The sequence below is a fragment of the Phymastichus coffea genome, unplaced genomic scaffold (genome assembly GCF_024137745.1).
Source record: "Phymastichus coffea isolate CEN01 unplaced genomic scaffold, Cenicafe_Pcof_1.1 PCOF00009, whole genome shotgun sequence".
In the NCBI taxonomy this organism is placed as follows: Eukaryota; Metazoa; Arthropoda; class Insecta; order Hymenoptera; family Eulophidae; genus Phymastichus; species Phymastichus coffea.
The window spans coordinates 5,463,866-5,478,811 of record NW_026706820.1 but is presented as its reverse complement, the minus strand read 5'-3'; the positions used below and the strand labels follow the sequence as shown (position 1 = coordinate 5,478,811).

General features: G+C 36.5%; 1 protein-coding gene across 5 annotated transcripts in view; it reads right to left on the bottom strand.

The window, feature by feature from the left end:
* The window catches only part of LOC131670719 (furin-like protease 2), a 1,261,737-nt gene that overhangs the window by 1,077,855 nt on the left and 168,936 nt on the right, over positions 1 to 14,946 (bottom strand). For all 5 annotated transcript variants that reach the window (XM_058946572.1, XM_058946583.1, XM_058946600.1 and 2 more), the window contains one exon: positions 4,023 to 4,127. In XM_058946572.1, the coding sequence (XP_058802555.1) occupies positions 4,023 to 4,127 (105 nt within the window). The remainder of the gene's footprint in view (positions 1 to 4,022; positions 4,128 to 14,946) is intronic.

The following is a 14,946-nucleotide window of genomic DNA, read 5'->3' as shown; positions in this document are numbered from 1 at the left end:
TAGTTATTATGTTCCAATTATTATATTGGAAGATCATGTTATTAATTTTACAACTTCGTTTTAACAAAACTTTATAGCAAATCGGTCAACGTCGTCAAGCATCCTTTCATCTGTATCCATTAACGCAGCTGCCGCTAGTACCATGACTACTGCCACGCCTAGTACAGTCACTGCTAGTCAAGCCTCTGCCTCTTTGCACGATGATACTTCTGCTACTGATGTTATTACTACTACCGTTGAAGAAGACGAAAATACTCTTTCGGGGGACGAGTCTACATCTGATGCTTTTGTAACACTTATCCGGAAGATCGACTTTTCAATACACCTTAAGAACTGGTTGAAGAAAGGAAAATTGAAACTACACCGAACTTCGCCATGCAACTTCCAACTTTTGATGGTTTATACGGTGCATTCGAGTGTATTACTTTTAAGATGCATACCCTTAAAAGGCAAGCAACAATCTACAGATCTCAGTTTAACAGAATCGTAACACTAATTGTTTCTGCAACCATCCAGCGACGAGACTATTGAATTCCTTATTTACTACCTTACCTATGAAACCTATGAAACAAATATTAAAAATAAAAACGAAGAATTCAAGTTGAGCCCCACGCTTTTTTATAGCGAAGTTAGTAACTTGTAAAATGAAACGAGTGAATCGTAAATAGAAAATGATGATGTTGAAAATTTAGTATAAGATATCAAAAGAAACAACGTATAAGGTAGGTCCATAAAATATTCTTTGATAGTTTCACACTTGAAATCATTTTTAGGTATCTATAAAATCACTTTTTAACTGTTTCTAATTAACGAGCGGTGTAAATACGAGGGGGGAGGGGGGAAGGGTCAATAAGTCTTTACAAAAAGAAGGAAAAAAAAGTTTTGAGTATGTAATTTTTTTTTATTTTTCTACATAATCTCCTTCAAGGTCGATACATTTTACTAAACGGCCTTCCAGTTTTTTTAAGACATCAAAAAAATATGATTTCTGAAAACCCTCAAAATAGGCATTTGTTTCGTTGATGACTTCTTCATTCGACGTGAATCGTTGTCCGGCTAGCCATTTTTTGAGGTTAAGAAATAAGAAAAAGTTTCTGGAAGCCAAATCAGACGAATATGGTGGATGGTCAATTAATTCGAACTTTAAATCATTAATTTTTGCCATCGAAACTGCACACGTGTGAACTCAAGCATTGTCTTGAAGAAAGAGGCCTTTTTTTTGTTCAAGAGAGGACGTTTTTCTCTGCTTTTTTCTTTCAGCTAACCTAATAATAACGCATAATATTGTCCAGTGATCATCTGGCCCTTTTCCAAGTAGTCGATGTAGATGATTCCATACGCATCCCAGAAAACCGTGGCCATAATCTTACCAGCTGACTGTACTGTCTTTGCCTTCTTTGGGGTTGGTTCTCCTGCAGTAATCGATTGTTTGGACTGTTCTTTGATATCAGGAGTGTAGTGGTGTACCCATGTTTCATCTACAGTTACAAGTCGACGGCAAAAGTCTTCCAGATTACGACGTATGCGTGCCAAAAGAGCCTCAGAGGTGACCACGCTGGTTCGTTTGTTTTCAACAGTAAGCAAACGTGGCAACCATCTTACTGATATTTTTTTCATCCCCAATTTTTCATGCAAAATTAAAATGATTGTACCCTTTGATACCCCTGTGGCCTCAACTAATTCTCGCAATTTTAATCTTCTATCACTCAACACCGTATTGACCATTTGTTGAACATTTCGGGCATACTCACTTCCACGGAGCGTCCTGAACGAGGTTCATCTTCTGTTCTTGTACGGCCGCGTTTAAATTCATTTACCCAGTTATAAATAGTCTTGAACACAGGGGCAGACTTGCCATGAACGACGTTTAACTCAACTGTGATTTCTTTTGGTGTAAGGCCTTTCAAATGAAAATGTTTTATCACCGCTGAAAACTCTGTTTTTTCCATTTTTTTAAATAAACCAATAACTTTTTGTTCAACCAACGCTCACAAAAAAACGACTTAATGAATCGAGCTGAAACTTTGTACGATCTCTAGTTAGTAGTATTGCTTGCAAAAATATCATAATTTAAGCGTAACGAGCGCCATCTCTTGGATTTTGTAATGACTTATTGACCCGCCCTCATAACACGCTTAATATATTGTACGTCGTCAATGATTTGTAAAACAAAACTTCTTAAAATTATATAAATTTGACAAAAAAAAGAGGTAGCTTCATGCCAAAAGACTTCCTTATTCTCATTCATAACTAATCTCATAAAATTCCAGGGTATAAGTAGTTGCAAAAATGTGTAAGTCACTTACAAGGAAACACTTTCAATCCTCTGCCTTAGATTTTGCTGCAATTGCAAATCAGTTGCTTTTTCTTAGGCAAATTTTTTCCATTATGTTTCATTGAAAAATATGAATTAAAACCAAAATTATTGATAGAAAACTGCTTTGAGGAGTGATTTTCGAGGTTAGCTTCGCCCCTTAGAAAGCTTTTTCCGTCGATAAAAAAAACACTTATTTTTCAATAAGCTATAACATATCCAAATTGCAGCAGAACCGCAGGCGGAGGGTTGGGAACGTTCCCTTGGCAGTCGCACGTAACTCGTCTATTAGCAACCATAGTACTGAAAAAGCTACAAAGTAAACTCAACGAAGATTTGGCCTACGTCAACAGCAAATTAAAAACAATTCGAGCGGGAACATTCAGTGTTGAACTACAAAATAAGATGCTGAAGAACCATCTAAACACTTGTGCTAGATGATATTACAGCTAAAGAATAAGAAATAATAAAGAAACGTCAATAATATATTTTTAAACACTCATTTTATTATTCATGTGTTTAAAAGCTTATATGTTGATGAATATTATTAAGAATTCAAATTGAAACAGCAGAATAGTCATGCATGTCAAGTCAAATTCTTATTCGATCTTGAAGAATAAGATTATAATTATTTCATAAAATCTTTTGCAACGGTAGTCGATTCAATTATCGCACCGTTCGCGATTCTGAATTTCGCGCGTTAGTTCTAAGTATAGAGAGAGAGGGGGCGCGCGATCTTTTAAATTAGCAGTTACGCCTCAGCTGTTGATACGAGAAGATATCGCCGGAATTTTGTTTGCACTGTTTTCTCGCCGAGTGATAGTTTACCCAGAGTAATTACGCGCGCGAGTGCAACAACGTGATCGGCAGATTACAGCATCACGGTAGCAGCATATTTGCAGCTGATAGGCGGTACGAGACAGCGCAGCTGATATAACAGTTCCGGAGGCAGTTGATACATTTTATTGGCATCAACAATTACGGCTGATCACCATAATTGCACCGCAGGGTAGGTGCACCTCCCTTAATTATCGCGAGACAAAATATATTAAGTATTTTGTTCAACCGTTTAGTGTTAAATTTTTTGTATTCGCGCCGAGCGTTAGATCGCGCCAATATTCGAATCTTCTCTCTCTCTCTTTCTCACCGGAAAATTATTTAATTGTAAATCCTATTCGCGTGCGTCAGTCTTTCGGCCCGACAAAGACTGTATAGATTTTTTATGAATAAACTTTGTTAACTTATTCGCCGATTTCGTCATATGATTTTCCTAATAGTTTAAGAAATTGAAATAGGCTTAGGTGTTAATCCTATTACGCCTAGGGGATTAAGCGGAGAAGGAGTAAAGTCGCTCACACTTCAAACTCATCGAGTGTCACGATACATGTGACTTAAGGTGAGTTCAACTCCGTTTGGTTGAAGACAACAAAGAGAAATCATCTGACGTTAAAGCGAATACACGTACTTACATACGTGATTAACGGAGCGGCGGTTTGCTCTGCATCGTGGGAGTTTGCTTATAAATAAATTTCCCATTTTTGCAAGATATCCCCCCCGTTACACTTTGTATAATATAACCGTGACAAAACTGAAACACAAAATCAAGATTCTGATCAAACAATTTTCCCAGTTTGACCGCTTGGTTATAATATCTAATAAACTCGCTATACTAATATTAACTTGCTATAGCAAACATGGAAATACTCACATTTGGTTCGTCCCTGAGTGCTTTGTGGTGATGCTCACTCACGTCGACGGAGCGTTTACGGAGACCATTATGTTCAAATAGAAAATAGTTGGGTAAAGCTCCAATCTGTAAAAATGGTACAATAATTAATTTATACAAAAGAAAGTAAGATTAATGCAAATTTTATAATAGAATATGCAATTAAAACAAGTGCTACGAATCACATTTGCGAGTAATAGAGCGAATTAATGAAAATATATGACGATGATTATGGAAAAAGTTTGTTATTGTCATGACAAAACCTTACAACTATTTGAAGTAAATTAAATGTGAATAAAATACTGTTACTTGATTATAAAATTATTCGTTGATTTAGTTAAAATAGTTCTAAATGAACCGCGACTGTCAATTAATATTGGTTCAAATTTTTATTGTGATAGTTTCTTGACTAAAGTTTTGTATAAGCAAGCTTTTATTGAGCTTAAATAGTTATATTTATGATCTTTACAGTCATTTGTATGTTGTTTTTTGTTTTGCGATAAATAATAGTTATTTATGCGTCAGCAGCGTATCGACTGCCATTACACTGGAGGAGAAAATATTCTTAGCGAACGCAGCTATCTTGGTTTTTATTCTATCACGCGCTAAAAATATTTTTTCATCCAGTGTAATAGTGCTCGATACGATGTTGAAGCAGAAAAAAACTATTATAGCATAGGCAGACGTGTTCGAGTGAATACGTGCATAGGACACTTAATGCGTTAATAGGTAGTATAGGCGCGAAGGAGTTACTCGACTATATAGTTGAGAATAAAAATCCGCTCCATAGCCTCCTCGACTGTGTATGATTCTACACAGTCGACGAGGCAATAGAGGGGATAGCTTCTGAGCTGTGTGTAGTCGAACGAAGTAGTAAGGCCGCCTATCGGTACAGCTATATTGACCTACCACGAGGGTTATATGTCAGCTGAAAAGATAGTAGTCTGGGACTGTCAAAACAGCATGCGCGTTATGCAAACTGTGTTGGTTTAGAAATAGTGTAGACATTCTGTGTACTTCGACAGACATATTTTTTTCTTGTTTGCGTATTTATTGTTAACATAATTGATTTGTGCAATGAAATTAATATGAGCAGTGAAAATAGTGAAAGTGACAATACCATCATTATACGTATCACCTGCATATTCATATATTCTTCCTTCCTATCACTACCCCTCCTTCTTGCACCTGTTTGATCTTGACTTCCAGGTCGGCAAAGGCAAGATTAAATAGCGTGGTGCTCAAAGGGCACCCTTGCCTTTGTAAGTCTCAAACTCCCCAATATATAACTCCCCAGTACAGGCGTCCCTCGTTATACGCGGTTTTTTTAACCGCGGTTTTCATTATCCGCGGTCAATGAAAATGCACCATCCCTCGTTATGCGCGGTCATTCCCTCGATTATACGCGGTTCGAAGATCGATTCGGAGCAATATTCACGTTAGTCGTAAAATGTTATTGTATTTTTTTCTAAACAAAACCTCAAAATTATTATATATCTATTTTTCTGCTTTTAGAAAACATTTATTAGTTTTCTAATAAAACTTTTATGTTCGCGGCATCTGCGCTCCATGTGCATAGCACGAAAGTAGAGAGTAATAATTTATAACATTTTTTTTTTTGGCTGTTGTAAATGTGAAAGTTTATTTAGAAATTCGGTCCTTTGTCGCTTAATGTTTTCTCCTTTTTTTTGCGGATGGGGAAAACCCAGAATATTAACACGTGCGGCAGTTCCAGCGGTGCGCGCGCGATACAAAAAAACAGAGGGATGGTCGTCCAGCAATTGTCGCGCAGGTAAACATTCGGAGGGAAATTCGGCACTATAAACCTTGCATTTTTCTAATTGGCTCTTCGAACAGGCCCAATGCTGGAGAAAACTCTGATCCTTCTTCAGGAAGGAGGAAGCTGTAGTAGCTCTCGAGAACTCGATCCTTACACCTCGTAGCTCTATCTCAGCACCTCGTCGCATTATTTTTCAGTCACCTAGTTGCGCTCAGTTAACTGCTGCTTTCAATTGTTACGTCGTTGTGTTAGTTTATCGTGCTAGCCTTCACGGGTAACGTGTGTGTTGAATGTGAGTGCGAGTTCCTGCAGTATCGTGCCTTTTATCTTGTGACTTGTCGAACCCACGATCGCAACAAGGGCTACCGGCACCCGTAGGCCTAGCTAAGGATATGCGTGATATCCTCTGAGGCGTCTCCGACCCTGGGCAGCTCAGACAGCAGCAACTCGGCCCTACTTTAGGGGCAGCATAGTACGGGCCGTGCCCGTGACCAAGACGTTGGCACTGTGCTGCTCTAGGAGACAACCTTCCTTCTCGCACAAGGTGCAATTAGCGTCGTGTGGTAAGCGAGTAGTCTATAACTTGAATGGCCATTCACAGGCAAAGCGAGCCTGCCGAAATGTATTAATTATAATAAGTAGCATAACTCTTTGTACATTCGTCGACTGTATTTGCTCATATTTAGATGGCTTTTCCCTACTTATGACTAGGGTTTTTATGCCGGATAAATACGAGCCTAATTATACTTGATAAAATTATAATAAAAATAAATCCATATCTTTTATTTATTCACTATTCACGCACCATATTAGTATTAATTTTCAAATAACTTAATATACATGAGACTTATAAATTCTTTCTTATAGGGGATCCGAATTTCTGTGTTAATTATATTTAACTTGGAATTTCTACTAAGAATTGTCCAATTTGTTCATTTTATAAAAAAATCAGTTATAAAAATGCCTCCTAAACGCAAAATAATTCTCCTGACAAACGAGTTGTAAAAAGAGCAAAAAAAGTTATGAGTCTTGAAGACAAAATGAAAATTCTTGACAGTCTTAGGAGAGGAGAAAAAGTAGTTTTCCTTGCTCAACAATATCAAGTAAGCTGCAAATAGTTTGCATAGTTTGCAATAGTTTGCAACTATATCTTAAGCAAAGAAGTAAAATACGACATATCAAACAGGTTAATGAATCAACAATCCGCACAATTAGAAACAATGAAAAAAAAATTAGAGAGACGGCTGAACAGGTGGGTGTACATGGTAAAACTGTTAAATACGTGAGAAGCACAAACATGGAAAAAATGGAAGACATGTTGTATATTTGGATAGAAGATAAAACCCGCCAAAGAATTCCACTAAGTTCTGCAGTGATCCGTGAACAAGCATTATACTATTTCGATTATCTCAACAAGGAAATTTCAAAAACGAATGAGAAGTTTACAGCTAGTAAAGGTTGGTTCGAAGGTTTTAAAAAACGATATTCTCTTCATAATGTCAAATTCAGCGGCGAAAGTGCTTCTGCCGACTATAAAGCTGCGACAGAGTTTCCGAAAGTTTTCAAGGAATTAATTGCTGAAAAAGGGTATCATGCATCACAAGTATTTAACTGTGATGAAACTGGCCTTTTCTGGAAAAAAATGCCTAATCGCACATTTTTAACAAAAGATGAAAACAAAGCGGCAGGTTTTAAGATTCCGAAAGATCGTTACACGCTGATGTTGTGCAGTAATGCATCTGGCACTTATAAGTGCAAACCACTGTTAGTTTATAAATCTGAAAATCCATGTGCTCTTAAGGGGAAACGAAAAGATCATTTACCGGTATTCTGGCAATTCAATAAAAAAGCATGGGTTACTGGTAAAATTATGGAAGACTGGATATCAAAATCGTTTATGCCCGAAGTGCAAAGTTTTCTCAAAACAGAAAATCTTGATTTTAAAGTTCTTTTATTGATGGACAATGCACCTTCGTATCCAAAAAATTTATCAGATGCTCATCCCAACTTAGAAGTTTTGTTTCTTCCGCCCAACACAACGTCTTTGTTGCAACCAATGGATCAAACCGTAATATCGACCTTTAAGGCTTACACTTACGCCGTGTGTTAAAAAACATGATCGCTGATATCAATAGAATTCCAGCAGGACAAGTCGACCCTACTGGAGTAGTGCGAGGTTATTGGAAGACATTCTCTATTTTACAGTCGATACTTATCGTGCAGTCGTCTTGGGAAGAAGTCTCATCTTACACACTGAATGCAAGTTGGAGAAAATTGTGGCCCGAAATTGTTCAAGACAAACAGCCCGAATTAAACGCACAGCAAATTGCACAGCAGGTCGTAGAGGTTGCAAAAGGGATCGAAGCAGACGGTTTTAAAGACATGGAAGCAGCTGAAGTTGTGAGCTTGATAAATGAGAACATTGATCTTACACCTAGTGCCCTTGTTGAGATCTTGGATCCGGGACATGTAGCGGACGATGAGGACGATCTTGGATCACAAGAAGAACCACCACATCTTTCGTACAAAACAGTGGCAAATGCGATGTCATTAATTCAAGAGGCTTTCGAATTGTTAATTCTCAATGACCCGATAATGTCACGCAGTATTAAATTTAGACACAATTGCGAAGAAGCTATGCGCCCATATACAGAATTACAGTCAGATTTACTGCGACGAGCAAAACAAAGTCGTGTAACTGATTTTTTCAATAAAAAAAACTGATTTTTTTGTGAAAATTGCGTATTTTTGTAAGGACGTGGAACGCAACCCCCGATTTCCCATAAGACTAATGCTTTTTTATACGCGGTTTTTTTATACGCGGAATTTTCAGGAATGAATTAACCGCGTATAACGAGGGACGCCTGTACTGTTATTGTTGAGTTATCGAGTTGATCATGTAATTGAATTAATCAGTCAATTGATCAGAGAGAGGTAAGAAAAACAAAGTAAGTATATATGCATATACGTATATAAATTGGAAAACCGTGATAATAATACTTTACACATTCAGACTCTAATAATTAGTTTACTTTCTCTAAAATAATATTTTGTATCATAGAAATATCATAGAAAACTGTGGGAAATGAACTAAATATAATAACATAAGAACTTTTTTTCTAATAATATGAATTTTCACTTTCAGAAGATTTATAAAATGGATTTTTATGCTACTAACCAACAATGGGATCTCATGCTTTTGGAGGAAAATTCACAATATCTAGATAAATTTTTATTTCCAAGTTATCAAATCATTCACTCATCGTCATTTTATTATTTTCAAGTTTGGTTACTGTGACTGGCTTTAGTGATGAACTGTATCCTGTTGAAGCTGTTAAAGATAAGCGCTACCAGTTATTCAAATTTATTTTGAGTAACGGTACAGACTGTACAATCCAGTGTGATGTGTGGGATCATTCAATTTCATTATTCAAAAATGTAAAAGTCAATCAAGTGAGTAATACGTAATTAATAAATTTGTTCTTCATAAATATGCGTACAGAATGCATTCAATTATGAAAAATAATTTATTGCAGGTTATTAGAATCACAAATGCTAACATGGTTAAAAACAATCACTATTTCTCGCTATACGAGGTGTGTTCAAAAAGTAAGGTGACTTTGTATTTTTAAGAAAAAATATTTATTTATTTATCAATATTTATGTTGTCCCCTTCAAAGTAATCCCCCTCGGATACAATACACTTATGCCAACGGTTTTTCCAATCCTCAAAGCACTTCTCATAAGCACTTTTCGGTATAGCTTTGAGCTCTTCCAGCGATGCAGTCTTTATCTCTTCAATCGTTGCAAATCTCCGTCCTTTCATAGGTCTCTTTAGTTTTGGGAGCAAAAAAAAGTCACATGGGGCCAAATCCGGTGAATATGGTGGCTGAGGCATGATTTTGGTGTTGTTTTTGGCCAAAAAATCTCTCGCAAGCAAAGATGAGTGAACAGGGGCATTATCGTGATGCAAAAGCCATGAATTGTTTTTCCACAATTCTGGGCATTTTCTTCGTATTTTTACTTTCTCTCTTATCTTCCTCTGCTTCCACGTCCAGTCCTGATCTATGTAGATCTTCTTCTGTCCCAGCTTCTTTTTCCTCTTCATAATTCCTTCTTTTTGTTTCAATGAAGCGTATCTAATTAGCCACATTTTTTTCTTCTTTCTCTCTGCTGTCCCTCCTATTCTTCTCAGATTCACTATCTCTCCTTTCATTTCTAGTACCTCCCTTAACCAGACCTCTGCCTGTCCCTTCTTTTCCCATCTTAACTCACCCTCTAAGTCTGTCACTATTATATTGTTTATCCTACTTTCTTTATCCATTTTTCCTCTCATATGCTCTAATTCTTCCTTATTGCCTACTTCTGTTCCTCTTTGCTACTTGTTTCCTCCTTTTATGCTTTCTTTTAGTTTCACGCACTCCTCTTCCAACTGTTTCATCCTCTCTTCCCATTTTTCCTGCAGTTTCTTTTCTCTAGGTTCTGCTTTTTCCCTTTCTTCTTTCGTTTCTTTTTTTCTTTCTTCTCTCTTTCTCTTGTTTTCTCCTAACTTTTCCTATTTCTTTCTCCTATCTTTCTTCTCTTCTTTTCCCCTCTGCCTCCATTCTTTCCATTATTTCTTTAAACATTTCTGTACATTCTCTCCTTTCTTTCTCCCATGCCTCTCTTAAATCACTTATATCTGTTCGTATCTTTTCCATTATATCTTCTGCACCACTACTTTTTCACACTTCCCTTATCGTGTTGTTCAATCCCTCTCCCCCTTCCCTTCCATCGCGCTCCCATCACTTTCACTCTTGCATCTTTTTGCCTCTCTCATTTCCCATTTAATATTCTCCCTCAGCCCCTGTCCGCTCTCTCTCCCCCTCACCACCTTTACTCTTTTCTTCTTTTCCTCCTCTGGGCCTTTCTTATCTATTCTCCCACCTTTATCTCTTAATTTTTCTGTTGTCACAAATCTTTTCATCACTATCCCGTACTCCTTAATTCATTTCTCTAATTCTGTTTGTGATCCCACCTTTATTCCCTGTCTTACCTTTTCTGTCTCCGACTTTACTTCTTATCGCCACTCCTCTCTGTCTGCATTTTCCCGCTTCCTGATTTTCTCTCTTAACCGCAATTGTTCTTTTTTCTTTATTCCTCTTTCTTTGCTTTTTCCTGCTCTTCTCCAAGCCTCTCTCTCTCTATTCCACTTCTCTTCCGCCTCCACGCTCTTTTCACCTCTATCTCTCTTCTCAAACACTTTATAGTCCGATGTAACTTCATAGTTAATAACCTCATAGTTAGAGTGAATTAGTACATACTTAAATAATTTGTTAACTCGAAACCCGAGAAAATGTGAACTGGTAATAACTGTACACTATCTTTATTGTTATAAAATCAATAAAGAACTCCGCATAAACCTTAGGAAAGAGTTTTTGGTCGAATTATTTCAAACTTTTCAAAGTTTGAAACAATTCGAGGTAGCATTAACGTTTATAGCTACTGTAATTTATGTTGTCTACGCGTGATATAAATATTTAGTCAGACTTCATCAAAGAAATCGAGTAGTTGTAAAAAAATGGACGAAAAAGAATTTCGTGTATTAATTAAACATTACTTTTTCAAAGACAAAACGCCTCAGGAGATTATACAGAAGATTGATAAACATTATGGTGATTGTGCACCTTCGATTAGAATGGTTTATAAGTGGTTTCAAAATTTTTGGAGTGGCCATATGAGCACAAAAGACGCTGAACGTTCTGTACGCCCTGTTGCGGTTACCACTTCAGAAATCATTGATAAAATCCATGATATGATGATGACTGACAGAAGAGTGAAGGTGCGTGAGATTGCTAGTACTGTAGGCATCTCGAGCGAAAGGGTACATAATATTTTGCACCAACATTTGGACATGAAAAAGCTATCAGCTAGATGGGTGCCGCGAAGTGTTGCAAGAATGGTTTGCAGCTGTTCCAGCAAAATCCGCAAAACTTTAAGCGTCGTTTCATCACTGTAGATGAAAGATGGATACATCACTACACTCCTGAGACCAAAGAACAGTCTAAACAATGGGTTACCAAGGGGGAATCTGCTCCGAAAAAGGCGAAGACAATTCCTTCGGCCGGGAAGGTTATGGCGACTGTCTTTTGGGATTCGCAAGGAATGATCTTCATCGACTATCTGGAAAAGGGTAAAACCATCACAGGCGAATATTATTCATCGTTATTGGATCGTTTGAAAACCGAGTTGCTAGAGAAACGTCCACGATTGGCACACGAAAAAGTTCTCTTCCACCACGACAATACGCCAGCTCACGCCTCAGCAGTTGTGGCCGCAAAACTGATGGAGATAGGGTTCCAACTCGTTTCACATCCCCCCTATTTTCCAGACTTGGCTCCGTCGGACTACTATTTGTTCCCTAATATGAAAAAATGGCTGGCGGGGAAAAGATTTTATTCAAACGAGGAGATGATTGCAGAAACGAATGTCTATTTTACAGACATGGACAAATCCTATTATTTGGAAGGGATTAACAAACTAGAGCAGCGTTGGGTGAAGTGTATAAGCCTAAAAGGAGACTATGTTGAAAAATAAAAAAGATTTATTAAAAAAAATCAAGCAGTTTTTATTTTTGCACGGACTTTTCAAACTCGTATTCTACGAGTTAAGAGCTATTTTATGATATAAATTAAACCAATAATTTTATTGTAAGTTTTGCGATATTAAATAAATAAATTTTACCTGTAAATAACTATTTATAGTGATTTTTCTCAGATTCCGTATTTATGTCATAATTTTCGATATTGTCATTTTAGATTTTTAGAAAGGAAATGAAATGTCTAGCGTGTTTAGTTTTGCGTTAGTAAATAAATAAAGTTTACGTCGAAATAAAAAATAGCATTGAGTAGGCATTTCAGCGCAAAATGTTCGCGAATTCTTAGTATAAATACAGACTCTCAAAGGCATGAGAAATACACTTGCCTTTCCACGCGTAGAATGATCTAAATAGTAACGAATAATTTTTTGGCTAATCTTAAATTTACTCTAATTATTTAAAGAAGTACACGCACTCTAATTCTTTGGCGACATTGTAAGGATGCTTCGTTCTAACAATTTACTTCATGTCTTTCAGTGTTCTTGTTTTAAGATTTTTATACAAATCACAGGTAACAATTGTCCTCTTGTTGTAAAATACATACAGTACTATACAGTAAAATACGTACAGTTGCATACAAAATTATCCGGCCAACAATAATTTTATAATTAACTATGGTTGAAATAGTATAAAATGATAACTTTCATATACCATTATAAAGTACATTTATTGTGCTACATTACTACATCGTTAGATAATTAAATATAACAATCAATAATTATTTATAACAAACAAAAAATTTTTTTATACTTCATAAATATCCGGCCAAAATTTATAACAGTATTTACTAATCGGGAAATAATGTATTTCGCTTCATGTGATATGTAAACATTGAGTACGCTATTTATTCTGTATTATCCGATCAGTTATTATTCGCCAAGATGCCGAAACGGACGTCAATAAACAAACGTGAATTGATTTTGAAACTACATAATGAAGGTAAAACTTCACGTGAAATACCGGCAACTTTGACTATGAGAAAATCAACAGTTAATGATCTCGTACTCAAAAAACTTGAGACTATTGGTACTGTAGAAGCTAAAGGCAATCCTGGGCGACCTAAGAAAACGACTCAGCATATTGATAAAGTGATAAAAAGAAAGGCTGTCTCAGATGTAAAGAAAAATACTGCTATCATTACTCGTGAATTACGTGAAGAAAATGTAGCTGACATTAGTCTAAGTATCGTGTTTCGAAAACTAAACGAAGTAGGATTTTTTGGACGCGTTGGTGTTAAGAAACTATTGATCAGTAAGAAAAATAAGAAGGCCAGACTAGAATTTGCTACGGAACATCGGAGCTGATCTGTTGAAGACTGAAAAAAAGTGCTGTTTTCGGATGAAACTAAAATTAATTTATTTTGAAACGATGGGAGAAGATATGTTCGACGACCTAAGGTACCAGAAATGATCCACGATATCAAACACCAACTGTGAAACACGTCGGCGGAAACATCATGCTATGGGGAGCTTTCCCTTGGAAAGGCGTTGGTTCAATTTTCAAAATTGATAGCATTATGGACTCTACCAAGTATAGGGATGTCATATAAGATGTAATACTGCCTTATGCACATAAAAGTATGCCAAGAGCATAGATCTTTCAGCAGGATAATGATCCAAAACATCGATTACAGCTCTTTCAACAAGTTTTTACTCAGAAAAAAGTCCGAGTTTTAAAGTGGCCAAGTCAATCTCCGGACTTAAATCCTATAGAACACTTATGGCAAGAATTAAAATTAAGAATAGGGACTAAAACTCGCGCAAATAAAGCTGATTTGTGGGAAAAAGTACAAGAAGAGTTACAAAATATCTCTCAAGAACGAATTATAAAATTGATTATAATATTGAATCGATGCCTCACCGATGAGCTGCCGTGATAGCTGCAAAGGGCATGGCTACTAAGTACTGATGAACAACGTGAATCCTTTTATTTATTTGTTAGTTTGTTGTACATATACTGAGTAATTTCTGTTTGGCCGGATATTTATGAAGTTTCAAAAATTTTCGTTTTTGTTATAAATAATTACACAGGCCGACAAAATTTTAAAAATGGAAGAAACCAGACAGTACGTTCTCAAACGTTTTTGGTGCGCTGAAACCGAATCTGACCTTAGAATTGCTCCATCACCCTGGGTTTTCGAGAAATCCTAACCTAAAAGTTCAAAAAACACTATTTTTCACTATATTTCGCGTAGTATTACGTCGTAAGCCAATTTTATTTTAAAAAACGAGTAATGCTATCTCAAAGTACTACGCTTACTCTTCAAAACCCTTTTTTCCGATTTAAAAAATCTTTTTTTTCCATCGAGATATCGTAGATTGAATTTGAGTGATTTAGCGATTTCGTTACAGCACGAAATAGTGGCGAATTTTCGAATAAGGAGTTATAGTGTAATTATATGTTTTTTGGGTCACTGAATCCAAATTTAACGTCAGAATGACTCTATAATCTCCATTCCCTTAACCCTAGAGCCCCATAGCCTGTGACGC